General features: G+C 59.0%; 2 protein-coding genes across 13 annotated transcripts; one reads left to right on the top strand and one right to left on the bottom strand.

The window, feature by feature from the left end:
• The first annotated feature begins 205 nt into the window (after nucleotides 1-205).
• ARHGAP4 (Rho GTPase activating protein 4) lies at nucleotides 206-19,743 on the top strand. Of its 11 annotated transcripts, none has more exons than XM_003317774.7 (23): nucleotides 800-988; nucleotides 5,297-5,501; nucleotides 5,579-5,741; nucleotides 5,947-6,009; nucleotides 6,299-6,481; nucleotides 7,412-7,531; nucleotides 7,815-7,943; nucleotides 8,045-8,266; nucleotides 13,233-13,334; nucleotides 13,512-13,703; nucleotides 13,810-13,894; nucleotides 14,061-14,088; nucleotides 14,311-14,413; nucleotides 15,920-15,980; nucleotides 16,110-16,187; nucleotides 16,275-16,409; nucleotides 16,499-16,604; nucleotides 16,706-16,939; nucleotides 17,025-17,098; nucleotides 17,186-17,369; nucleotides 17,584-17,676; nucleotides 17,952-18,051; nucleotides 19,159-19,743. In XM_003317774.7, the coding sequence occupies exons 1-23, from the start codon at nucleotides 922-924 to the stop codon at nucleotides 19,390-19,392; spliced, it is 2,961 nt and encodes a 986-aa protein (XP_003317822.1). In that variant the 5' UTR covers nucleotides 800-921; the 3' UTR covers nucleotides 19,393-19,743. The 11 variants fall into 11 exon arrangements, 10 of the variants coding, with proteins under 10 accessions (XP_009438099.1, XP_063660787.1, XP_063660786.1 ...); XR_010154828.1 differs by having other exon boundaries at nucleotides 801-988; nucleotides 17,455-17,676; XM_009439824.5 differs by lacking the exons at nucleotides 800-988; nucleotides 7,412-7,531 and adding an exon at nucleotides 206-535.
• Nucleotides 19,744-19,954: 211 nt separating this feature from the next.
• Nucleotides 19,955-22,452, bottom strand: AVPR2 (arginine vasopressin receptor 2). Of its 2 annotated transcripts, XM_001145732.6 has the most exons (4): nucleotides 22,354-22,452; nucleotides 21,954-22,151; nucleotides 20,702-21,586; nucleotides 19,955-20,595 (listed from the first exon to the last, which is right to left on the bottom strand). In XM_001145732.6, exons 2-4 carry the CDS (start codon nucleotides 21,976-21,978, stop codon nucleotides 20,390-20,392), a joined length of 1,116 nt encoding a protein of 371 aa, XP_001145732.2. In that variant the 5' UTR covers nucleotides 21,979-22,151; nucleotides 22,354-22,452; the 3' UTR covers nucleotides 19,955-20,389. The 2 variants fall into 2 exon arrangements, with proteins under 2 accessions (XP_001145732.2, XP_009438102.1); XM_009439827.4 differs by lacking the exon at nucleotides 22,354-22,452 and having other exon boundaries at nucleotides 20,113-20,612; nucleotides 21,954-22,080.
• Between the last annotated feature and the right edge of the window lie 2,544 nt (nucleotides 22,453-24,996).

Raw genomic sequence — 24,996 nt, 5'->3', positions numbered from 1 at the left:
CCTCCTGCCTTCCCGATTTCCCGGAGAAAAGCTGCTGCCCTGTGGTAGAGGGTGGAGGAAAGCCCCACCACCCCTGGATGAGGGAGGCCCCAAGACTTGCCCCCAGGGTAGCTAAGACCTCACTCCGAGGGGGCTGCCCCCCTTAGGCCTATGACGGGCAGGTGCAGCTGCAGGGGAAGGGAGGCAGAGCAGTCTCTTCCGGCAGCAGGAAGTGGTAACCGCCTATGGGGAAATTGTGGGGCTGAGCAGAAGGGGAACAGGAGCTGAACTCTCCTCCCCTACCAGGGGGGCCTGGAGGGAACGGCAGCCAGCTGCTGAGGTTCTGCTCTCTGGTGCTGACCTTCCTTCCCCCTCCCCTCTGAACTTCCCACCCCAGCTCTCAAGGCTCCCTGGGCCTCTCTGGGGGCTGACTTGGGAAGGGAGGACCCCATCCGATGTCTGGGGGAAGGAGGCAACCCAGGGGGAGTCCAGAGCCTGGGGCAGCAATGGTGTTCATGTCCACTGGTACTGTGGGCCAGCGGCCCCGCTGTGAATGGTACAGTCTGGCAGTGGTGACCAGGGACAGCCTTCTGGAGGTGGTGGGATGGCAGCCTGGGATGCCAGCTTACGTTGGGGCTCTCACACCTGCTCCGGCTGCTTGGCAGCGGGGCTTTGGGCACAAGGCAGCCTAGGTGCAGGCCCAATGGGAGGGGACGGCAAGGCCGGGGCACAGTGGGGCTGGAAGGGGCGCCCTGCCCCCCAGGAGCCCCTCGCGGGCAGTGCCAGCCCTGGGCCGCCCCGCCCCACCGGGAGCCGCGCTGGGGGCGGGGCTGGGCGGAGCCCGCGCAGGGTGCTGGCCGCAGCGCCCCCAAGTCCCGGCGCCGGGCCCGCTCACGGCCGCGTGGGAGCAGTGGGGTTCGACGGCGCGGCCGCGAGGCCGCCATGGCCGCTCACGGGAAGCTGCGGCGGGAGCGGGGGCTGCAGGCTGAGTATGAGACGCAAGTCAAAGGTGAGAGGGCGCCGGGCGCTCCCGGCCCGTTTCCTGCGGAGAACCCAAGGTCGTGAGGGAGCTCCAAGCGTCCCCGCGCTGGCCCAGGGCCCGATGCTCTCCCCAGCGACCTCTGGAGCGGGGGTGGAGGAGGGAGCCTGAGCCCCTTGCCTGCCTCCCCACGCCCATTTGGCCTCAACCGCCTGCCATTTTCCCTTCCTTCTTTCCTGTCTTCCTTCCTTTGGTCTCTGTCCTCCTTGGGTCTACCGCTTCTCACCCAAGGTTCAGTGGAGACACTGGTGGCCGCTGGTAAAAGGGAGCCAGATGCACCAACGTGCCCCTCAGAAAGCAGTATTTTAGCTACAGTGAAGTCAACCACCTTAATTGGGCTGGGGGGTGAGTAAGGGAGTCCGGGTGAGTGGATTGGTGGAGATCACCTGGCCGTAACCCCACTGCAGTCCCTGGAGCTTCAGCACCATTTGCCTCCCTTTAGCACTGAGGGGGAGCAGAGGCGAGGGCCACTGTCTCTGGGTCAAGCTGGCGCAGTGAGTCTTGGTTGAGAGATTTAACAGGGCTGGCTTCTCAGCCTTCTGAAATTGAACCTCTGGGTTCTGATAAACACCCATGTGCAAATCACATGCAAATCAGCTTTGCAAATTCTTAGCCAATAGCTTGTGCCCATCTTATTCAGGGCATGGTAACTCTTGCAAAGGAAAGAGGCAGCAGCTCAGTGCCAGCAGCTCGTCCATATCACTCTCAATCACTCCATTTTACCAATTACGGAAACAAGCTCAGAGAGGTGCAGTGACTTGCCCGTGGTCATACAGCACTGCAACTTCTAGGACGTAGAATGCAATGACCCTTGAAGTGCCTTTGAACCCAGAGATGTAGGTTCTAACATCATTATTCAGTGCAAGCAATTTATACCAAAGTATGCTCCAGTCCTCCTTTGGAAAAGGCAGCCTGTGTCCAGAGCCAGCTTGAGGTGACTACACAGGGTGAGCCAGCTTTCCAAGCCTCGCCATCATCTTGCTCAGATGGAGGTAATGATCTCCATCCTGCTTCCCCAAAATGCCATGAAGCTGAAAGACTTGGAAAACTTAAGTCAGCAAATATGGGTCAGTGATTTCACACTGAAAAGTTGGGGTTTCGAGCACGACTGTCTAAGGGTTCCTCACTTGCTCTGGGTCTGCATCCCACACCCTGGAAAAGCTTCCTACCATTCTACAAAACGGGGTCACTGTCTTGACACCCTAAATTCTCAAAGGTCAGCATAGCGGTGGTTTTGGAGACCATCTTTTCTTCTGTTTTGCTTGTCAGCAGAAGTGAGACCAAATGCCTTGCTCACAGGAAGTGCTGGTGGGGCCCGGGGCCCAGCTCTGTAATTCAGGCAGACATGGATTCCAGCTCTCCTTTTGCCAGATGTTTCCTATACATCTGTGCTGTCCCAGGCCCTGGGAGTATACTGCTGTACCAGAGAGAACCCCGACTCCAGCCCCTCCAGCCCTGGCTTTTTACCCAGAGTAAAAGCAATGATTCAATGAGGACTCCCCTGATTTCAAATGGCGTCAGTGGCCACCCCGCCCTCACATGGCTCACGGGTCTAGTGGGGGAGACATAGACTTTACATTATGATAATAAGCACTACAAAGGGAAAGTGCACGGTGCCAAGAAGGGGTCAGAAGAGGGCCAGCCCTAGTTTAGGGGGAGGTCAGGACAGGGTGTGCTGACGAGTTTGTCTGAACTGAGATCCGAAAGCTCTGCCAGGAAAGCCACCAATGCAATCAATTTGCAATTCACAAGTTGCCTGCTCAACACTAGCCGGTGTGCATGCCCGGATCTGGACTAGGACATGGCTTCCAGTCAGCTTTTGCTGCCGGCAGTGATGAAGAAAGGCAGCGGTTCCCTCTGCTGGTTCCTTCTGCACTGTTCAGTTGTCATAAGTCCCCAGGGATTGTATTCCTCTGGGGGAAGCAGGGCAGGGCAGGCTCCAGAGGGCCAGTGAGGCGAGCAGTTGTCTAACACCTTTCTTGGAATGAAATGAAATTTACTTTTATCAAAAAATGTTAAACTGGGCCAGGCGTGGTGGCTCACGTCTGTAATCCCAGCACTTTGGGAGGCCGAGGCGGGCGGATCACCTGAGGTCAGGAGTTCGAGACCCAGTCTGGCCAACATGATGAAACCCTGTCTCTACTAAAAATACAAAAATTAGCTGGGTGTGGTGGTGCGCCCCTGTAGTCCCAGCTACTCGGGAGGCTGAGGCGGGAGAATCGCTTGAACCCGGGAGGCGGAGGTTGCAGTGAGCCGAGATCGCGCCACTGTACTCCAGCCTGGGCAACATCCTCCGTCTCAAAACAAAAAATCAAAACAAAACGTTAAACTGATTCAGTGAGGACTCTCCTGATTTCAAATGGCATTAGCGCCCACCCCACCTGGCCTTGGAGCTGACGAGTTAACCACAGGAGGCCAGCCTCAGATAGGATGAAGACACTCTCCATCTGTCTCAGTTGGCATCGTGGGCTCTGCCCTGCTCTGTCGGGAGGTCCCGTGCCCCAGGCTTCCACTTACCCAGCTTGATCTGCCGGTGGGAAGAGCTCTCCTGTTCAGTAATTCAATTGGAAGGATCAGGCTCCTGGGTCCCTCACCTGGCTAGTCTGGTGGGGGCAGGGAGTGGAGGGACAGAGGGATGGGTGACGCATGCAGCCAGGGCTGGGGCACCTGGAGTCAAGGGGGCTGAGACTAGGAAGGGGACATTCTCCAATAGGAGATCAGGGGAGGAGGTAGGGATGCTGGGCAGGCCGAACCCACAGGGTCCCCATGCAACAGCCCCTGGGAAGTCACTGGCGGAACAGAAATCCAATGGGATTGAGCTCTTCTCAGCGGAGTCCTCCCTCGCTGCTGCTGGTCTGAATCCTGCCGTCTTTTGCCTGGACTAGCACGGTAGCTGCCACCTGGGCTCCACCTGGCAGTGTGAGGGGGCCCTGAAAACGAAGCTGGACCACATCACCCCACTACTGTGGCTCCTCTCTCACTCGGAGTCCAGCTGGGAGCTCTGCCCAGACCCCGGGCTCTGTGCCGTCTGTCCCTACTGGTCTCTCGGACTCCCCCTACTGCCCACGTACAGCCAGCTCCAGCCTTCTGCTCCAACGATGCGGCGTGTTCTTGAAAAAAGAGGTCCTCCCTGTCCCCACCCACCCCTGGCTCTGATCTTGCTTTGTGGGTTCATCTTCTCCGCACCCATCACTCCTGGGCATTCTGATATGTGTTCGTGCCCCATTCCAATCCCAGTTCCAAGAGGGCAGACACTTGGTCAAATCTCTTTGCCTCTGTATTTAAAACGTGCCTGCCACAGAATGGGTGCATAATCAACATTCTGCTGAATGAAGAAATCAATTCATGTCCCTCCCTGGGGATGTGGATGGAGATGAGTAGGTGGGCAGCCTGCTGGCCAGAAGCTGAGCTAGCATCTTATTTACTCGGGACGGGCACTCAGGAGATGGCAAAAGTGTCTTCCGCAGGTTGCTTAAACTTGCTGGACAGGCACTTCTTTGCTTCAGGCCTGTGTGGGGGAAGCAGCATTGCCAAATCAAGCCAGTGATAGGGTGTCAAAAGGCCGGCAGTATGGGGCCCTGGGTGTGACTCTCTCTGCAGGGTGGGGGAATGCACAGGTGGGGCGGGGGGTGATTGGGAGTGGGAAGTGGGGTCAGAAGACGGGGGCTAGCTCCCTGCCCCATTCTTTCACTTACAAGGCCGGATCAGCTCTCCCTGGCTCCCAGCCCTCACTGGACTGTCCTTTCCCCTGGGGCCTGAGGGCAGGCTTCCCCAGCCACTGAGACTGCGAGATCGCTGCAGGCTTGCCCTGAGCAGCACTGTGATCTGTGTGTTGTGTATCCGTGTGTTTGCAAGGGAGGCTGCCACCTCCCGGAGCCTGGGTACCGGGGGGAAAGGAAGTCGCAGGGGAAACCATTCAGAGGCTTTCCAGGAACGAGGGAGAGACAGGAAGCCAAACTGAAAGGTGCCTGGCTGGCGGTAGGGCGGCTCTCCCCTCTCTCTGGGACACCCTTCCCCTTCCCCCTCAACCGGGTGGCTCTGGCCATCTGTTGGCCTCAGCGCAGAGGTCGGCTGGACAGCTGAGGCCAGATCTGCCTGCAGGGGCCTAGCTTCTTTCCTCCCCTCTTAGCTCCTGCCCTCAGCCTAGGCTGGGTCCAAAGGAGCCCTCAGAGCGGACGGGACTGGGGTCTGTGTGCCTCTGCCTCTCCCATCCCACGCTGGCCTGGCTGACCCAGGCAGGGCGTGCTGGCCAGGCCTGAGCCATGGTTCCCCCCACAGAGATGCGCTGGCAGCTGAGCGAGCAGCTGCGCTGCCTGGAGCTGCAGGGCGAGCTGCGGCGGGAGTTGCTGCAGGAACTGGCAGAGTTCATGCGGCGCCGCGCTGAGGTGGAGCTGGAATACTCCCGGGGCCTGGAAAAGCTGGCCGAGCGCTTCTCCAGCCGTGGAGGCCGCCTGGGGAGCAGCCGGGAGCACCAAAGCTTCCGGTAGGTGATGTGCTGGCAGGGGGGCCACGGCAGGGCCCAAGCTCCGCTCCCAGGTCTCAGTGCCCCTCTACCCCCAGGAAGGAGCCGTCCCTCCTGTCGCCCTTGCACTGCTGGGCGGTGCTGCTGCAGCACACGCGGCAGCAGAGCCGGGAGAGCGCGGCCCTGAGTGAGGTGCTGGCCGGGCCCCTGGCCCAGCGCCTGAGTCACATTGCAGAGGACGTGGGGCGCCTGGTCAAGAAGGTGAGGCTCTCATCCTGGGCCACGGGAAGTGTTCGAGGCTTTGGGATCAGGAGGCACTGTGGCTGGGAGGGCACTGGAGGCCAGGTGGGGAGCAGGCAGAGCGAACCTGTGTGCCCCCCAGATGGGGCTTGAGCTGGGCAGAGCTTCCAGTGCCTGGCGGGGCCGCTCTGGGCAGTGCCGTGCTCACCCTTGCCTCTGCCTCTAGAGCAGGGATCTGGAGCAGCAGCTGCAGGATGAGCTCCTGGAGGTGGTCTCAGAGCTCCAGACGGTGAGGAAAGGGCTGGGGAGGGGCCTGCCCCAGTGGTCTAGGGAGAAATGCCACTCACAGTGGGGGAGGAACACCGCCAGACCATCACATCACCCCAAGCCAGGCTCAGGGAGAAGCACGCACCTAGGGGCAAAGGCCCTCTCTCCCTAGGCACAGGGCGTTAGGCTAAGTGCTCACATGGGATCGCCCAGCTCTGAGGTCCAAGTTCCAGAGGGGCAGGGGTAGAGGGCTGGGGGCTGGCCCAGCCGTGGCCTTCACCAGCACCACCTTGCTTTGGGTCTCCCTGCAGGCCAAGAAGACGTACCAGGCATATCACATGGAGAGCGTGAATGCCGAGGCCAAGCTCCGGGAGGCCGAGCGGCAGGAGGAGAAGCGGGCAGGCCGGAGTGTCCCCACCACCACCGCTGGTGCCACTGAGGCAGGGCCCCTCCGCAAGAGCTCCCTCAAGAAGGGAGGGAGGCTGGTGGAGAAGGTGGGCCTGGAGGGCACCTCAGACGCAGGCCTATGGGCCATGGGCCCTAACTAGGACCTGCTGTGCTGAGGGGGAAGTCAGGGCTGGGTGCAGGGGAGGGCAGGAGTGGCAGGACAGTGCCATCAGGTTCCAGGGATTCCATACGGAAGGCTCCCAGGGCCTGAGAGAGCGGGGAAAACAGTCGCCTGGCCCTGGACAGCCCCATGCAGCCTCTCCACGCTCCGAGCGGGGCCCCTGCAGCTCTGCTGTTCCGCCAGCCATTCCGTAAGGTTTCAGAGGGGGCAAGAAGACACTTAGGGTGGGTGATGGGGTGACACGCACGGAGAAAGGGCCTTCGAGGTGAGCCCAGTACAGAGAGTGGGGAGGCTGGGAAATGCCTGGATGGAGCCGCCAGGCTGTGCGTGGCTGACAGTCATGGTCTCTGGGACTCTGGGAGCAGAGGAGGGAGTTGGGCATCTCAGGTGTTCTTAGGGGAAATGACAGAGTTTGGCTGTGTTGGGGGAAGGTCTCCCTGGCTGCTGTGGTTAGCGTGCCAGCTTTAGCCAGGTGCGGTGACTCACGCCTGTAATCCTAGCACTTTGGGAGGCTGAGGTGGGTGGATCACGAAGTCAGGAGTTCAAGATCAGTGTGGCCAACATGGTGAAACCCCATCTCTACTAAAAATACAAAAATTAGCCGGGCATGATGGCGGGTGCCTGTCATCCCAGCTACTTGGGAGGCTGAGGCGGGAGAATCACTTGAACACAGGAGGCGGAGGTTGCAGTGATCTAAGATTGCGCCACTGTACTCCAGCCTGGGCGACAGAGCGAGACTCTGTCTCAAAAAAAAAAAAAAATAGAGTGCCAGTTTTAGAACCCAGGTGCCAGCAGGTTCTGTTTCATGGCTCCTGATGATCTGTCCCTACCCTTTGGGGTGCTCGTTCCCCCTCAGCTCTGGCCCCCGCAGAGGCCTGTGGCCGCTTCCAGCTGTGCACCTGTGTGCTGGCTCCAAGCTGGGTTTCTCGTGCACCCTCCATGGTGGGGTGCCATGTGCGCACCTTCCACTCATCAGGTATCTGTGAATAGTTCTGTGTCATCCCCCACTTCTGTGGGGAATGTTGTGGCTCGAACCAAGGCAAGTGGCGGGTGAACAGCCGGGGAATCAAGTCACCTCCTGGCACTGGGCTGAGCACACTGTGGACTGTGGCGTGGGGAAGGCAGCAGGACTTCTGGGCTTGACCAGTTCAGGTGTAGTTGTCCACAGTGGGAGGGGAGGCGATGGGCATTACATGAAAGGCTAGAGATAGGGGCTGGCCACGTGCGTGACCCTGGCACGCTTGCATTGTCTTGAGTAGCGGCAGGCCAAGTTCATGGAGCACAAACTCAAGTGCACAAAGGCGCGCAACGAGTACCTGCTTAGCCTGGCCAGTGTCAACGCTGCTGTCAGTAACTACTACCTGCATGACGTCTTGGACCTCATGGACGTGAGTCCTTGGTGGGCAGGTGGGAAAAGGTGCCTGGTGCCCCGGGGCTGGGAAGCTGTGGCTCCAGGACCTACCCAAGCATCTCCTTGTTTCCTCCTCAGTGCTGTGACACAGGGTTCCACCTGGCCCTGGGGCAGGTGCTCCGGAGCTACACGGCCGCTGAGAGCCGCACCCAAGCCTCCCAAGTGCAGGGCCTGGGCAGCCTGGAAGAAGCTGTGGAGGCCCTGGATCCTCCAGGGGACAAAGCCAAGGTTCTCGAGGTGCATGCTACCGTCTTCTGTCCCCCGCTGCGCTTTGACTACCACCCCCATGATGGGGATGAGGTGAGGGTCACCCCCTGCTGGGCTTGGCATTCTCTGGCCTTCACTGTAATGGTGGGCAGTGGAGTGGCATGACCCACACTTTGCTCAGGAATCCAAGTTCTCCATGGTCTCAGGCAGTGCGGCAGCTAGAGAAGTGTCCCACTTCCATTTGCAGCCTCACTCCAAGGGTGCACCCCCGCAATGGCCAAGGAGGGCAAGACACTAACTGTTCAAACCGTGCAGCAGGCAGCCGTGTAGCTGCCCATACATTGTTCTAGGCTGGTTTCTCTGTGTTTTTAAATTTCGTGACACAAACTTGGCAGTAAGATGGAATGGGGCTTCTTTATCCTTCTCTGTCGAGCTAGTTTTTCCTGCAGCAGTTTATCCTGATGGGCATTGTCAATGATCTGGGATTACATTGGGCCCCTTTCGGGCCGACTTGGAACTTTACGAAGAGTCCGGCATCACCAGGGCTTCCGATGGCGTCACAGCTGCTCCCTAACCCACCCCTCCCGTTCCCAGCTCCCACCCCCAGAAACAGCCACCCACCTCCCGGCGTCAAGCAGCCATTTTCCATTGGCCAATGATGACCCAGTGCCACCAGCATCTCTCACAGCCACCACACGCTTCCCTGCATCTTGTTCTTCCAGTGGGCTTATCCCAGAATTTTTGGCTAAATTAACATTCAATGTTTAAATCACCATGACAACAGGTACTGTTGGCAGCTGAGCCATGTACTGTATTAGGATCACATGTCCTTCCTTGGACAATTTTTCCTTTTCTTCTGGAATTTATAACTCTCTTGCCTCAGGAATGCTGCTTGCTAGAACATGCCCATTGCTAGGAGTTGATCGCTACCTCGTCCCAGCACTGTCCTCCACACCAGGCACCTGTGAGGTCAACCTTCTCCTCTGCACCCTCCCCCAGAGCCTTCCAGTCTGGAGTGCTTCACTTCTGCCCAGTGCTCTGTTTCCGGATTCCACGGCAGCAGCTTTCTTAGTTTGATACCCTTATTTTGGTGACGCCTTCACCAAGGGTTTCCTGACTTTGCACATCTGAAAATGTCTGTATTCTTTGTTTTGTTTTGTTCTGTTTTGTTTTTGAAACAGGGTCTCACTCTGTCCCCTCGGCTGGAGTGCAGGGGCTCACTGCAGATGCAACCTTCTGGTCCTCCCACCTCAGCTTCCCAAGTAGCTGGGACTACAGGCCTGCACTACAACGCCAGGCTAATTTTTCTATATTTTGTAGCAAGGGAGTTTCACCATGTTGCCCAGGCTGGTCTCAAACTCCTGGGCTCAAGCAATTGGCCTGCCTCGGCCTCCCAAAGTGCTGGGATTACAGGTGTGCCACTGTGCCCGGCCAACCCTTTATTCTTATTTCATGAATACAGTACTTCTTGAATCTTTCTGAAACTTTTATTTTTTTTTGAGATGGAGTTTCCCCCTTGTCGCCCAGGCTGGAGTGCAGTGGCACGATCTTGACCCACTGCAAACTTCGCCTCCTGGGTTCAAGTGATTCTCCTGCCTCAGCCTCCCAAGTAGCTGGAATTACAGGCACTTGCCACCACACCTGGCTAATTTTTTAATTTTTTAAATTTAATTTATTTTATTTATCTATTTTTTGAGACAGAGTCTTTCTCTGTCGCCCAGGCTAGAGTGCAGTGGCGCAATGTCGGCTCACTGCAACCTCTGCCTCCCAGGTTCAAGCAATTCTCCTGCCTCAGCCTCCCGAGTAGCTGGGACTACAGGTGCCCGCCACCACGCCTGGCTGATTTTTGTATTTTAAGTAGAGACAGGGTTTCACCATATTGTCCAGGCTGGTCTTGAACTCCTGACCTCAGGTGATCCACCCGCCTCGGCCTCCCAAAGTGCTGGGATTACAGGTGTGGGCCACCGTGCCCGACCCTTTTATTTTTATTTTTTAGTTGAGACAGGGTTTCACCATGTTGGCCAGGCTTGTCTCGAGCTCCTGACTTCAGGTGATCTGCTTGCCTCAGCCTCCCAAAGTGCTGGGATTACAGGCGTGAGCCACCATGCCCGGCCTGAAATGTTTTTTGTTTTCTCCTGTTCCTGCATTTGTTCTATTTTCTTGCTTTTGTTCGTGAGTCCAAAATCCCTGCTATATCCTTTCCAGAGAGCAAATAGTTAGTTTTCTGCTGATCGTGTCTGTTTGGTGATTCTTGGCCATCAGTTCATATTTAAGAAGAGGCCTGAACACATACCCCACAAATGTGGGTGTCTGTGGTGTTTCCTCCTGGCCCAGCCAGTTTCCCCAGTAGAAACTCTTCTGACCCTGTCTAGGGAGGAGAGGGGGTGAGAGGGCTGGGGGCTCACTCTGCTGTGTGGATTTCCTTGGAACTACCTGGTTTTAGTTCCACACCCTCCAGCCAAAGCCTAGCAGGAACAGCCCTATAATCTCCATTGCTGGAGGGAGCCCTGCTCCGTGGGGAGCCTGGGGCCTCTCAGTGAGAGGGTAGTGGAAAGGCCTTAGAGGACTTGGGCTTGCCTTAGGGGATCTGGGGGAGGGCCCAGGTAAGTGGGGCTTGGTCCTGGATTGGATGCCTTCTGGAAGCAGGGTAATTGTATGATTGGATGTCTTGATTAATCTTATCTAGAAAGAGACAGTGATGGAGGCTGAAGTGATGCAAGGAAGTCACAGTCACTTACATTAGCCAGGATGGAGGGATGATTTTGTGGCTCGGAAGAAGTTCTTGATTTTGTCCTCACTCATGCGTGATCGCAGAGTGGTCTTGTTTCTGTCTTCGCCCATCAAGGTCACACAGTGGCCTTGCCTGATGTTGATGCTCTGGGTCATTTCCGGTGTTCAGCAGGACAGCACTGAGGCCGGGCTGATAGGACCAGGCCAGCTTCCGATGGTGGGGCTGCTGTGTTCTCTCATCTTCCTCATCTGGGACCAGTGTCCCTGAGTCCAAAATCCCTGCTATAGCCTTTCCAGAGAGCAAATTGTTAGTTTTCTGCTGATCGTGTGAGTTTAGAGGAGGGATAAAATTTCAATGTTCCCCAGAGTATGCATACACTTATTTTTTCTCTAGAGAGAGGGTCTGGCTGTGTTGTCCAGGCTGGAGTACAGTGGTGTGATCATAGCTCACTGCAGCCTCCAACTCCTGGGCTCAAGCCATCCTCCTGCCTGAGCCTCCTCCTGAGTAGCTGGGACTATAGGTGCATGCCACCATGCGTGGCTAAGATTTGTACTTTAAAAACAATTATTTTTAATCTACTTATTTATTTATTTATTTTGAGACCAGGTTATGAGACAGGATAATTTTTGTATTTTTGGTAGAGTCAGGGTTTTACCATATTGCCAAGGCTGGTCTCAAACTCCTGGGCTCAAGTGATCCACCCGCCTCGGCCTCCCAAAGTGCTGGGATTGCAGGTGTGAGCCAGTCCAGCCTAGATGGACTTTTAAAAAAAGGTGTGGCAGAATACACATAGCATAAAACATACCACGTTCACCATTTTTAAGTGTGCGGCCCAGGGGCAGAAGCACATTCATGGTGCTGTGCAGCCATCACCACCATCCAGCCGCAGAACTTGTTCATCTTCCCAAACTGAAGCTCTGGCCCCGTTCAACCCCAACTCCCCACCCCCCAGCCCCTGGCACCCACCCTTCCACTGTCCGTCTCTACAGAGTTCACGGCTCTCCTTTGAGGCCCCTCACAGGAGTGGAATCCTACAGTGCGGGCCTTTCTGTGACTGGCTCCTTTCACTGAGTCCCATGTCCTCAAGGGTCAGTCATGTTGGAGCCCATCTCAAAATGGCCTTACTTTCTACTCTATGACTTGCGCCTTCATGCAGTCCTGTACGGCGGGGCTTGGTGGAGATGGAGAGCAGGGCACGTGTTTAGCCACAGCTGAATCCTCACTCTCAATTTTAACTGTAATGTCAATTTTCTAGATGTTTACATGCTTAAAAGAGTAATTCCTTCCTTTCTAAAGCGTTGGTTCCCACTCTGCCCATGAGGCAAGCTGCTCTCATCTTGCCACAGGGAAATTTATGTCTGCCCAGTTAGAGTGAGCAGTTTTTCTGTCCACTCCTTTCCCTAGAAGACGTGGGGCTGGGCTCTCCCTGTTCTGTCTCAGACCCCAGTCTTCCTTACCATTCTATTTCATTTTATTTTATTTTGAGATGGCGTCTCGCTCTGTCGCCCAGGCTGGAGTGCAATGGCTCCATCTTGGCTCACTGCAACCTCTGCCTCCCGGGTTCAAGCGATTCCCCTGCCTCAGCCTCCCAAGTAGCTGGGACTACAGGCGCATGCCACCGTGCCCAGTTAATTTTTTGTATTTTTAGCGGAGACAGGGTTTCACCATGTTGGCCAGGCTGGTCTCCAACTCCTGAGCTCAGATAATCCATCCGCCTCAGCCTCCCAAAGTGCTTGGATTAGAGGCGTGAGCCACTGCGCCGGGCCACCATTCTGTTTTAAATAAAGAGTTTTATTAAGGTACGATTCATATACCATAAAATTCACCACTGTAAAGTGTACAATTCGGTGGTTTTTAGTATATTCAGAGTTGTGCAGCCATCACCATGTAATTCCAGAACATTTTTGTCACCCCCTAAAGGAGCCATTAGCCACTACTCCCCGTTCCCCTCTCCAGCCCCACTGGCACCCCACTACTCCAGCTGGCACCCACTCTGCTTCCTGTCTCTATGGATTTGCCTGGCTGGACACTTTACATAAGTGGATTCATTCCTTCTCGTGGCTGAATCCTCTTCCATTCTGTGGGTAGACCGCGCTGAGTTTAGCCATCCGTCAGTCGGATGAGTGATGCCGCCATGAACCTCTGTGGACAAGTCTTGGTTTGGACGCGTGTGTTCACTTCTGCCATTCTTCAGCTGAGCGTCTGGGCTGGTGGTCCTGTGCCCGGCCGCCAGGCCACAAAAGGGTGCTTGCTTCCCTTATGCCCCGGGGATCTTGGCACCTACTGCCCAAGCCCAGCCCTTAGCCCCCTGGCCGCCGCCCTCTGCAGGTGGCTGAGATCTGCGTTGAAATGGAGCTGCGGGACGAGATTCTGCCCAGAGCCCAGAACATCCAGAGCCGCCTGGACCGACAGACCATTGAGACAGAGGAGGTCTGGGCAGCCCACCGGGGGTTAGAGGGAGACGAGGGCCTGGAGCCTGTACAGCCTGCTGTTGGAAGTGGCTGCCCTGCCTGCCCCCCTCCCTCTGGCCCCTTCCTTCTGACTTGGACTTCCTGTCTCCCTCCCTGTCCCCCACCTCTTACCACCCTGGTGTGGTCTCCTCTGCAGGTGAACAAGACTCTGAAGGCAACACTGCAGGCCCTGCTGGAGGTGGTGGCCTCGGATGACGGGGATGTGCTTGATTCCTTCCAGACCAGCCCCTCCACCGAGTCCCTCAAGTCCACCAGCTCAGACCCAGGCAGCCGGCAGGCGGGCCGGAGGCGCGGCCAGCAGCAGGAGACCGAAACCTTCTACCTCACGGTGGGGAGGGCTGGGCTGGTGGGCGGGACCCGTGGGGGCATTGCTGGGGCAGAGGGAGGGGCTCAAGCCAGGGCTAACACTTGGGGCTCTTCTTGGGGCTGCCCAGAAGCTCCAGGAGTATCTGAGTGGACGGAGCATCCTCGCCAAGCTGCAGGCCAAGCACGAGAAGCTGCAGGAGGCCCTTCAGCGAGGTGGGCCCAGTGCTGCCCCCTTCCCCGCCTCTCCCCTGCCCAGGACCCTATCTAGCCCACGGTCCTCCCCTCCCGCCTGTCCTTGGCTCTTATCCACACCTTTCTCTCTGGGATGCCTTGAACACCCCTGGCCTGAGAGGCAGACAAATGTTCTCCCACCCCACAGGTGACAAGGAGGAGCAGGAGGTGTCTTGGTGAGTCCTTCCTGAGGGGCTGGGGCCCTGCGACGGTCCGCCATCTCTTCTCTTCCTGGGGCCCAGCTCAGCTGCCCAATCCCCTGGGCCTCACTTTCCCAGTTTTTGCACTGGATTGTGGAATAACTTCAGAGAATTAGAGGCCTGCTTGGCTGGCCTGGGGGGTGGGGCACCCTATTCTCCACGCCTGGCCCCCTCAGAGCCAGCTCCCATTCACTGCAGGACCCAGTACACACAGAGAAAATTCCAGAAGAGCCGCCACCCCCGCCCCAGCTCCCAGTATAACCAGAGACTCTTTGGGGGAGACATGGAGAAGTTTATCCAGGTACTAGCTTTGCCCCACATGCCAGCCCACCTGTACATGTTGATCTTTCTTCAGCTCTGGGTCACCTCAGTGGCCGGAGCAGCTGCCTGATCCCAGGGTCCTCCACTCTCAATCAGTCATCAACTGTCCCTTTCTGGGTGGGCCTCTTCCAGGCCACTGTTGGGCTCCCCTATAGCCTCCGCTGATTGAAGGGAGCATCCTTAACTAGTAATGAGAACGTATAGAAAACCTGGGGCAGCGGCATTTTTAGGGGCGAGATATTGAGAGCTTCTCCCCTGCGACTTCTGGCCAGCATGGTACTGGGGGTCCTGGACAGTGAAATAAGGGGAAGCAAGAAAGATCAGAAAACTAATACTGAGATCAGAAAGCATCACAGGGGGCCAGGCACGGTGGCTCACACCTGTAATCCCAGCTCTTTGGGAGGCCGAGGTGGGCAGATCCCTTCAGCCCAGGTGTTCGAGACCAGCCTGGGCAACATGGTGAAACCCCGTCTCTACTGAAAATACAAAAATTAGCCAGGCATGGTGGCACGTGCCTGTAATCCCAGTGAAAGAAAGAAAGAGAGAGAGAGAGAGGGAAGGAAAGAAGGAAGGAAGGAAAAGAGAGAGAAAGAAAAGAAAAGAAGCAAGCAAGCATCAGAGAGGGCCAGGCATGGAGAATACCAGAAGATCAGAACTGATATCGTCATTTTCAGTGATGTGGTTATGCGTGTAGCATATTCAAAAGAATCAACAGATTCTTTAAACGAGCAGTTTGAGTTTCTTTCTTTCTTTTTTTTTTTTATTTGTTGAGACTGGTTCTTGCACTGTTGCCCAGGCTGGAGTGCAGTGGCACGATCTCAGCTCGCTGCAACCTTCACCTCCCACCTGCTGGGGTTCAAGCGATTCTCATGCCTCAGCCTCCCAAGTAGCTGTGTGCACCATCACACCTGGCTAATTTTTATATTTTTAGTAGAGGTGAGGTTTCACCATGTTGGTCAGGTTGGTCTCGAACTTCTGACCTCAGGTGATCCTCCTCCCTTGGCCTCCCAAAGTGCTGGGATTACAGGCATGAGCCACCACACCCAGCTTGAGTTTTGAAATGTTACTTGATTCAAGATTGGTGTACAGAATTCAATTGCATTTGTATATTCCAGCAACAATTTGCAAAGAAAACGTAAGGCACTGCCTAAAACCTCATCAAAAATATCAGACACCTAGGAGTGGATCTAACAAACGGTGTGCTAAGCCTCTGTGCCGACAATGATGATGTGTTCTTCAGAGAAAATAAAAGCACTCAGCCTGGTGCAGTGGCTCATGCCTGTAATCCCACCATTGGGGAGCTTGAGGCAGGAGTATCACTTGAGCCCCGGAAGCTGAGGCTGCAGTGAGCCGAGATCACGCCAGTGCACTTCAGCCTGGGTGACAGAGTGAGACCTTGTCTCAAAAAAAAAAAAAAAAAAAAGCAATTGAATGACAACACAGGGCATGCTGTGTCCATGGTGAAGTAAACACCCTCTGTCCCCAGAGCTCAGGCCAGCCTGTGCCCCTGGTGGTGGAGAGCTGCATTCGCTTCATCAACCTCAATGGTAAGCAGGACCCAGCCCCTCCCGATGTCCTGGCACCCAGCACCCAGTTCCCAGCACCTGGCATGGGAGGCCATCCTGGAGGGGCTGGGGAAGATGCTCAGTGGCCACCAGCTCCTTGTCCTCCCACAGGCCTGCAGCATGAAGGCATCTTCCGGGTATCGGGTGCCCAGCTCCGGGTCTCAGAGATCCGTGATGCCTTCGAGAGAGGTGGGGACGGGCAGGGCGGGCGGGGGTGGGGGCTCGGGCAGATGTCACCAGCTTCCTCCCCCTACCGCACCACTCGCCCATCTGCAGGGGAGGACCCACTGGTGGAGGGCTGCACTGCCCACGACCTGGACTCGGTGGCCGGGGTGCTGAAGCTCTACTTCCGGAGCCTGGAGCCCCCACTCTTCCCCCCAGACCTGTTCGGCGAGCTGCTGGCTTCTTCAGGTGAGGCTGGGGCCTGAGGCTGGCGGGGGTAGGGCACTTGCTAGGGCAGCCCCGCTCACGCGGCTCTCTCTGGGCGGCTTTGGCCACAGAGCTGGAGGCCACAGCGGAGAGGGTGGAGCACGTGAGCCGCCTGCTGTGGCGGCTGCCCGCGCCGGTGCTGGTGGTTCTGCGCTACCTCTTCACCTTCCTCAACCAGTGAGTGCTGCGGGGCGAGTGCTGGGGTGGGGGCCAGGGGTCGAGGGGACAGGGGGACTCGGGGTGCGGGCTCTCTGCTTGTGATGTGCGTGTCCCCCCAGCCTGGCCCAGTACAGCGATGAGAACATGATGGACCCCTACAACCTGGCCGTGTGCTTCGGGCCCACGCTGCTACCGGTGCCCGCTGGGCAGGACCCGGTGGCGCTGCAGGGCCGGGTGAACCAGCTGGTGCAGACGCTCATAGTGCAGCCCGATCGGGTCTTCCCGCCCCTGACCTCGCTGCCTGGCCCCGTCTACGAGAAGTGCATGGCACCACCTTCCGCCAGCTGCCTGGGGTACACCCTTGGTGCTGCCGAGGGGACTGGGGGGTCCACTGGAGAAGAGCCCCCCTCATCTGCCTCGCTCTGCCCTGAACCTCAGGGACGCCCAGCTGGAGAGCCTGGGGGCGGACAATGAGCCGGAGCTGGAAGCCGAGATGCCCGCACAGGAGGATGGTGAGGGCGATGGGCAGAGAGCCCCACCCTGTCCCCACCCTAGTGTCCACACCCCCTCCCACAGCTTGGACCCCCTCTCCTCTCCAGACCTGGAGGGGGTCGTGGAGGCTGTGGCCTGCTTTGCCTACACGGGCCGCACAGCCCAGGAGCTGAGCTTCCGGCGGGGGGACGTACTGCGGCTGCACGAGAGGGCCTCGAGCGACTGGTGGCGGGGGGAGCACAACGGCATGCGGGGCCTCATCCCCCACAAGTATATCACGCTGCCCGCCGGGTGAGTGAGCGGCGCCCTCGGGCCCCAGGGCTCCCGGAGTCTCCGCACCTCCCCTTCATCCACCCCTCCCCCGACCCCAAGTTAGATTCTGAAGGTCTGGGCTGGGCCAGAGAACAGAGCCTCTCTGACCACTCCTGGCTGGCGCGGAGGCTGCTGGCCCTGGACCCCGTGCAGGGGAGGAGCACTCGAAACAGGCCGGTCCTTCCCACCGCAGGACGGAGAAGCAGGTGGTGGGCGCAGGGCTGCAGACTGCAGGGGAGTCTGGGAGCAGTCCCGAGGGCCTCCTGGCATCAGAGCTGGTCCACCGGTGAGCAAGAAGACGGGGCTCAGGCGGCCCACACGTGTGCTGTTCTAGGCCAGAGGGGACTGGGGTCAGGCTTTGGCCCAGTGGGAGTGGGAGGAGTTGGCAGATGAGGACGTGACAGAATGACCCAGCTTGTGACAGGGAGAGGCTCTAGAGGAGCTTGGGGACCACTGGGCCAGCCTCCTTTCCTTGGCCACACCCCAGGATGGGAGGAGCCACTGCCCAGCTAGCTCAGGGACTTCCCAGGGCCCCCACCAGGCTCCCTGTCTGTCCTGCAGGCCAGAGCCATGCACCTCACCTGAGGCCATGGGACCCTCTGGACACAGACGACGCTGCTTGGTCCCAGCCTCCCCAGAGCAACACGTGGAGGTGGATAAGGTGAGAGTGGGTGTGTGGCAGGTGAGGGACATCTGTCCTGGGGGATCTCTGCCTCCCCTTGGAAGCCAAACTCCTCCCTCCTCGAGGTTCCAGTCCTTGCCCTCCCTGGCCTTAGCTCAAGGGAACCTGCCGCCAGACACACAGGCCCAAGGCAGAGCCTGTGGAGGGCAGGAAGGCAAAGATGTGAGGGCGGGTGGGGATGGAGAGGGACGGCTACGGAGGCAGGGATGAGAGGGACAGAAGACACCTGGCTTGCACGTTGGGATTCATGTTCAGCTTCAGAGCAGGGAGTGGCAGGGCTGAGTTAAGGCTGTTTACCTGGTAGAGGCAAGGGACTCCAGGGCAGATTCAAGGCTGGCATTTGTAGCTGGGCTAGGTAACAGGCGGTGCCATGGCAGGCGCTTGGCATGCCAGGGAGGATGAAAGGGACAGATGGCAGGGAGGCAGGAGGGGGTGGCTGGTTGGGGATTGGGGTGGGGCAGCAGCGGCTCTCGAAGGAGCAGAGCGAAGGCTCAAGATGTGGCCCTGGCAAGCGCACAACCTGGGGGACCCTGCTCCGTGCTCTGTACCATGGGCCCTGTGAACACTGTCGGGCTGAACGTGGAAGCCCGCGGGACAGTTGCTAAGCCCAAGGAGGAGAGAGCCCAAGAACATGCGGGTGTCCCAGGTGTGGCCAAGCCCCCAGGCCCAGGGAGCCCAGGGAGGGTCCGGTAGACACGGAGGAGCAGGAGCGGGAGCCAGGGACAGGGCAGCCAGGAGACGCCATGGGAGGACATTGACTGGGGAGTCCCCGCACGCTGGCGGTCCCTGAGGCCATGGGCAGGGGACTGTGATCTCTGCCAGGGAAAGAGTGGGGGCGAGAAGAGGGGGGTCCCCACTTCCGGGCTAAACCAAGGAATTGCTGTCCTCAGAGGAGACTGTGACAGAGACACCAAAAGGGACAGGAGGGATGCCAGGTGCAAAGTGGGGGAGAGTGACCTGGAGGCTGAGGGACTGGGGATGTTGGCTGAGGGCTTGCTTTGGGAGTGGGAGGAACTCAGGTGGGTCTTGGGCAGGGTCAGTGGGGGGAACTCACTGGTCACTCTCCCTTTCTTTCCCCTCCGCTAGGCTGTGGCACAGAACATGGACTCTGTGTTTAAGGAGCTCTTGGGAAAGACCTCTGTCCGCCAGGGCCTTGGGCCAGCATCTACCACCTCTCCCAGTCCTGGGCCCCGAAGCCCAAAGGCCCCGCCCAGCAGCCGCCTGGGCAGGAACAAAGGCTTCTCCCGGGGCCCTGGGGCCCCAGCCTCACCCTCAGCTTCCCACCCCCAGGGCCTAGACACGACCCCCAAGCCACACTGAGGTGCCGCTGCTGGAGATGCGTGCCCCCGGCGGCTACCCGCTGGACCGGCCACTCTCCCCAGCCCCCTTGCTTCTCTCCAGCCCTGTCCAGCAAGTGCAGGGTGCCTGCACTTCACCCTGTGCAGAGAGGTGGGATGGGGCCATGCACACAGGGATGCCCGCTCCACATCTTGCCTGCCCCTCAGCCCTGGCCCAGGCCCCTTTTGGAGGCAGCTGAGGAAGGATGCTGGGGAAAGCCCTCTTCTGCAGCTTTGTGGAAGGCTGATCAGTGGCTGCTGGGTGGCGGGTACCCTTGCTCAGATGCCTGGCAGGGCTGGGTGGTGATTCATAAAGACCTCGTGTTGATTCCCCGATGGGAGCCAGCTCTCTGTCTCGGGTGGGCAGGTGGGTGCTGGAGGTGAGAACAGCTTCCCCAGGGGTCCTGCAGCTTTGAAGACTTGGCTGCCTGTGCCATGGATTCCAGAGCTGTGCACGTGACTGTGGGTGTGTGTGGGGAGTCTGTGTATGTCTCTGTGCTGCCTCCACACCCACCGTTACCTGGATCCAAGGAGACCCCTTGCCATGTGGAAAATGAGCTCCAATTTTTATTAGGGAGAGAATGAGGAGAGAGGGATTAGAAAGGCGGAGACAGGAAGGTCCCCTGGCCCCAGCCTGGTCCTTCCTTTTCAGGCCCCTGGGACCGCTGTCTCACCTGGGGGCACCTGCTCCCTCTTTCCTGCCACTCCTCGGGCCTCTGCTGCAGCCCCTCCTACACCCAGCTCAGTGAGCTGACCTGTGGGGCCCCCACAGTCCTGGGGCCTGAAGCTCTCATACAGCTGGGGATGTGGAGACCCAGGCAGGGGCTGTGGCTTGTCTAGGGCCACACAGTGTCCCAGCCTCGGGGCCACAGGCTCTGGCCAATTCTCCATGGGTCCCCCTCCCAGTGGCCCCCAGGACCAGCCCCAGGAAGGCAGCTGAGCTTCTCAAAGCCTCTAGAGGCAAGACACCCAACAGCTCCTCACGATGAAGTGTCCTTGGCCAGGGAGGAGCTGGCGGTGGTGCAGGACTCATCTTGGGGACCCAGGCTGGGTGGGGTGCGTCCCCGGGCACAGCAGAGCAAGCTTCGCAGCTCTGAGGAGACACTGCTGCTGAAAGATGCATAGATCCAGGGGTTGGTGCAGCTGTTGAGGCTGGCCAGCAACATGAGCAGCACGAAGGGCGCCCCTGTGGAGGTGGAGGATCTAGGCTGGGTTCAGGATGGCTGGTGGGGCACAGGGGCACGCGGCCAAGCCCAAGTGGCCCCATCAGCCCTAGCCACGGCTACACCCACCTTCCAGAGGTGCCTCCGGGTCCCACGCGGCCCACAGCTGCACCAGGAAGAAGGGTGCCCAGCACAGCACATAGACGACCACAATCACTAGCGTCATCCTCACAGTCTTGGCCACAGCTGCTGACACGTGGGCTCCCTCACCGGGGCTGCCTGTCCGGCGTCCCCTGCGGCGCCCCCCAGGCCTCTCTGATGGCCCTGGCACCAGACTGGCATGAATCTCCCGGAAGATGAGCACCTGGCAGGCGGCGATACCCAGGGTAGGTGCCACGAACACCATCAGGGCAATCCAGGTGACATAGGTGCGACGGCCCCAGGGCTCCGCAAAGCAGGCCCAGCAGTCAGTGACCCCGCTGCCACTTTCCACGTTGCGCTGGGCGAAGATGAAGAGCTGGGGCAGGCTGAGAAGGAGCGAGAAGGCCCAAGCCACTAGCACTGGCCGGTTCCAGTGAGCCCCACTTCCATGGCGGTACGCCAGCATGGGACGGCAGATGGCACGGTGGCGGTCCAGCGTCATGGCCAGGATCATGTAGGAGGAGGCATACATGCCCACCATCTGCAGATACTTCACGGCCCGACACAGGGCATCTGGCCCACGGAAGCGGTCGGTGGCCTTCCAGGCCAGCTGGGGCAGCACTTGGAACAGAGCCACGGCCAGGTCGGCCAGGCACAAGTGGCCAATGAAGACGTGTATGGGTGCCCAGTGGCCCCGCCGGCCCCGCCGAGCTAGGGCCGCCAGCACCAGGCCATTGCTCAGGGCCACAGCCACAAAGACTATGGAGAGCAGCGCCAGCTCCGCCCGGGCTAGCAGCGGGTCCCGGGTGTCCAGTGGCCTCTCCTGGCTGCTGTTGCTGGGCAGGCTGGGCAGAGAGGGATGCCCAGGCACAGCTGGGCAGGGGTCGGGAAGAGGGCCTGGTTAGAGAGGGTGCTGTGCAGGGGGACTCAGGCCTGCCTCCCGTGCCCCCATCCGGACACCCACTTCCTGGCTCCTAGCAGAGGGGACTCCAGGAAAGCCATGTTATGAGGGATACACACCCCAGGTTCATGCAGTCCAGAAGGAAGGGCAGCCCCAGCCCCAGCCCCAGCCCCAGCCCCAGCCCTGGCGGGGAAGTGGGGCTGTGCTCCCCTCCCCACTCATTGGCAGCCTGGAGAGACACACCCAGAGGTGAGGGTGAAGGAGGTCTTTAGAAAGAGGGGCTTCCCTGAATCGTCAAACCCACTCTGCCCACCGGACTCATGGAAGGGCAAGCCTTACCGGAAGTGGTGGACGCCATGAGCATGGTGGGGCCGGGGCAGGTGTTCTGAGGGCCTGGAGGTGATGTGCGGACTCAGCCTCTGCCTGAGGAGCAAGTTCAATGGCCCAGGGTCTCTGGACTGGAGCCCTTATAGAGATGCCAGCATGGCAGGTGCCTGTTGGCGTGTGTGCACGTGTGCGGTGGCAGTATGGCCAGTCCTGGGCAGGGAAGATTGAGAGGGATGGTCAGACAGACGGATGCACAGAACCCAGGATCCCCCAGGCAGCCCATGAGTCCCGGGTTTGGGAGTGGGCACCCCACACAGACACGCAGAACTCCCCTGCCCCAACCGAGGCCGAGAGAGGCCACCATCCGAGGGCTGGGGACTGGGCAGGGGGGCGGGCAGGCGCAGCCCCTTACCTGGCTGGGCTCCTGGGCAGCTGGGCGGTGGCGTGAAGGTGGCTGGGTGCTCAGATCTGCTCTCCATCGGCTGCCCTGCCCTGGCCCAGCCCAGCCTCTGGGAGTGACCTGGCCAGGAGGGGACTTCCTCCCCCTCCCCCTTTCCCCCAGGCCTCCCCTGGCCTCCTGTTTCCCTTCCTTTCCCCAGGGCCTCCCTGGTCCCGGCCCAGGACTCCCTCCTCCCACTGCCATAGCCTCCACGCCCACCCTCACCCTACCACGCCCCCCTGGTTGGATTGTCTGGGTTGGCAGTGCTCTGGGAGGTCACTTAGTTCAGCATTCCCATTTTATAAGTGGGGAAACTGAGGCCAGAGAGCGGTGGGTCTGGCCCAGGACTGCGCTGCTTTTTCATGGGAGCTTCACGCCCCCTTCCCAAGTTGGGGTCCTCCTGCTCCTCGCTGGGCCCAGGCAAGGAAGGGGTGAAAACACTTTCGCTGGGCCCCTCCCAGGCCCACGCAGGCCCCTCCTCCTCCCCAGTTAGGGCCCAGTTGGCCGGAGATGAGGGACAGGAAAGGGAGGAGTGGGGCAGGGGCCAAGCCAGGCTTCATGAACCCCTGTGAGATCCAGGGACACCCCCACCCTCTTCCTCCTGCCCCACCTGCAACTACCTGTCCTAGGAAGAGGGGCTGGGGACCTCCGTGTGCTCACGGGCTCCCTCCCACCACACACAACCTCACATACATGATACAGCCACACAGCCACAAACACACGACACAGAGACGCTCGCTCATGTTCTTGAACATACCATGAGTATGGACGCACCTTCCCTGTACCTGAGCCCTCCTCCTCCCTCCCCCAACACCTCTCTCCCCCTGTCCCCACACCCCCTCCAGCCCCCATCCCAGTAGTTCTCTTTCCACTCCCCCCACACCCAGGCCTGGCTTGGCTCAGCCGAGGCCAGCCCAGCCCAGCCCAGCCCAAGGCAGCTGCTTTCTTCCTGTTTGTCTGTCTTCTCTGTTGCCCTGTGAAGCCAGAGACCAAAACAGCCTCACGGACCAGGCCCAAGTCCGGCCCGCGGCCAAGGCCTCCTCTTCCTGCCCAGAGAGCCTGGCAGCACCCTAGCCCCTCCCGGCCCTGTTAGGGTGGTGGGAACACAGGGTGGGCATTTTCCAGAGACAGCGCACACACCACAGCACATACATACATGCACACAGCCACACGCCACACACACATGCACCCACCACACACCCGTACGCCACACCACACACACACCAAGCCATGCACACATATATTACACACCACACACATGCACACATCACACACTCCCATACGCCACACACCCACACATGCACCCACCACACAGCCATACACACCACGCACCTGCACGCACCTGCACACCGTACCACACCACATACACACGCACAGCCAACACCACACACCCACACGCACACACCCGCAGCACACACAGGTGCACATCACACCCCGCATCTTTGCCATGTTTTTGCAGAGCCCCTTGGGGGCAGGCTGCAGAGTGCTGGCACCCCAGGCCTGACGCTTCAGCTGCATCTCCTCAGCGCATGCACGTCCTCATGCTGTCCCCAATAACCGCATGCTGTCACTAATCTAGGAGCATAGAAAAGGCCTTCCTAATGCCACCCAGATCAGTGGAATAGGAGATGGCTTCCCTCAACTGGCAGAGAATTTGGGGACCCCGGCTGGGGAATAGGAAAGCAAGGCTCCAGCCCCTGCTTGGCCCCTGCCCAGTAGTGTGACCTTGAACAGGCCACGCCAGCTCTTGGCACCTCAGCTTCCCCTTCTGTGCAATGGGACTTGATGATTGAGGGGGACTACGGTGGTAAGATGGGCAGGGGTGGGGACTGGCAAGGCCTTGGAAAAGCCTTTATTCCCTCCGTCTAAAGCCGGCTAGGGCGAGGAATCCATGCCAACCTTTTGGGGTGAGCAGGCAACCATCTCCTTATCAGTTTCTCTGCCTGAACGAGGCTGTGCAGTGCCGGATCTCAGCAGCAGGTTGGGACCTCCCCTAGCAATGTGGCCAGGCCCGTGGCAATCTCTGCCCCCCTGGACTCCTCGCTTCCTGTTGTTAAACTAGGGAAGAATCTGGAGGAAGGGCCCGCATGGTGGTCTTCTCTGGGATGCAAGAAGCCAGATCAGGATCCAGTGCCATTCTGCTCAGCCAGGACCCCGGGGAGGAACTGGGAGCCACATGGGCAGGCACTACATGGAACTGTGCCAGGAGAGAGGCCCTGGGCAGCCACCCCTCGGGGGCCAAGAAAGATGGGGCTGGGCAGCAGCTCCCATGGGAAGAAGGGCAGACTGTGCTGATTCACGCTAGGCCCACATGAGTCACTCAAGCCCCTGCCCTTGGGCGTTAACGGGCAGGGCATCTACCTGGGGGTGTGCCAGGCCCCCACTCCTGCCAGCGCAGCCCCCGTGTGCACACCTCCCACTGGTCCCTCTAAGACTTGCAGAAAGGGCTCTGTGAGTGCCAAGGTGTGGCTCCTGATCTTTCAGCCTAGTGTCTGGGCAGAAGAGGACAGGAGGCAGATTGGGGGGACACTGTTTGTCCCTCTCTATCTACCGGTTCCCCATGATCAGAACCTTCCATTCACCAAACTGCAAGTGCCGCTGGCCTAGCACTGTGGC

The sequence above is a fragment of the Pan troglodytes genome, chromosome X, assembly GCF_028858775.2.
Source record: "Pan troglodytes isolate AG18354 chromosome X, NHGRI_mPanTro3-v2.0_pri, whole genome shotgun sequence".
NCBI lineage: Eukaryota > Metazoa > Chordata > Mammalia > Primates > Hominidae > Pan > Pan troglodytes.
The sequence above is the reverse complement of the archived record's forward strand: the minus strand, read 5'-3'. Positions and strand labels throughout refer to the sequence as shown.

What these genes read in the sequence shown, in the direction of transcription:
- AVPR2 (XM_009439827.4), bottom strand. Translation starts at nt 21,978, where the DNA reads ATGCTCATGGCGTCCACCACTTCCG. An exon ending in CATGGCGTCCACCACTTCCG is followed by an intron (nt 21,587 to 21,953) that starts GTAAGGCTTGCC and finishes ACCCCTGCCCAG; the next exon opens with CTGTGCCTGGGCATCCCTCT. An exon ending in CCCGGAGGCACCTCTGGAAG is followed by an intron (nt 20,613 to 20,701) that starts GTGGGTGTAGCC and finishes AACCCAGCCTAG; the next exon opens with ATCCTCCACCTCCACAGGGG.
- ARHGAP4 (XM_003317774.7), top strand. Translation starts at nt 922, where the DNA reads ATGGCCGCTCACGGGAAGCTGCGGCGGGAGCGGGGGCTGCAGGCTGAG. An exon ending in CCGTGATGCCTTCGAGAGAG is followed by an intron (nt 16,188 to 16,274) that starts GTGGGGACGGGC and finishes GCCCATCTGCAG; the next exon opens with GGGAGGACCCACTGGTGGAG. An exon ending in GATGCCCGCACAGGAGGATG is followed by an intron (nt 17,099 to 17,185) that starts GTGAGGGCGATG and finishes TCTCCTCTCCAG; the next exon opens with ACCTGGAGGGGGTCGTGGAG.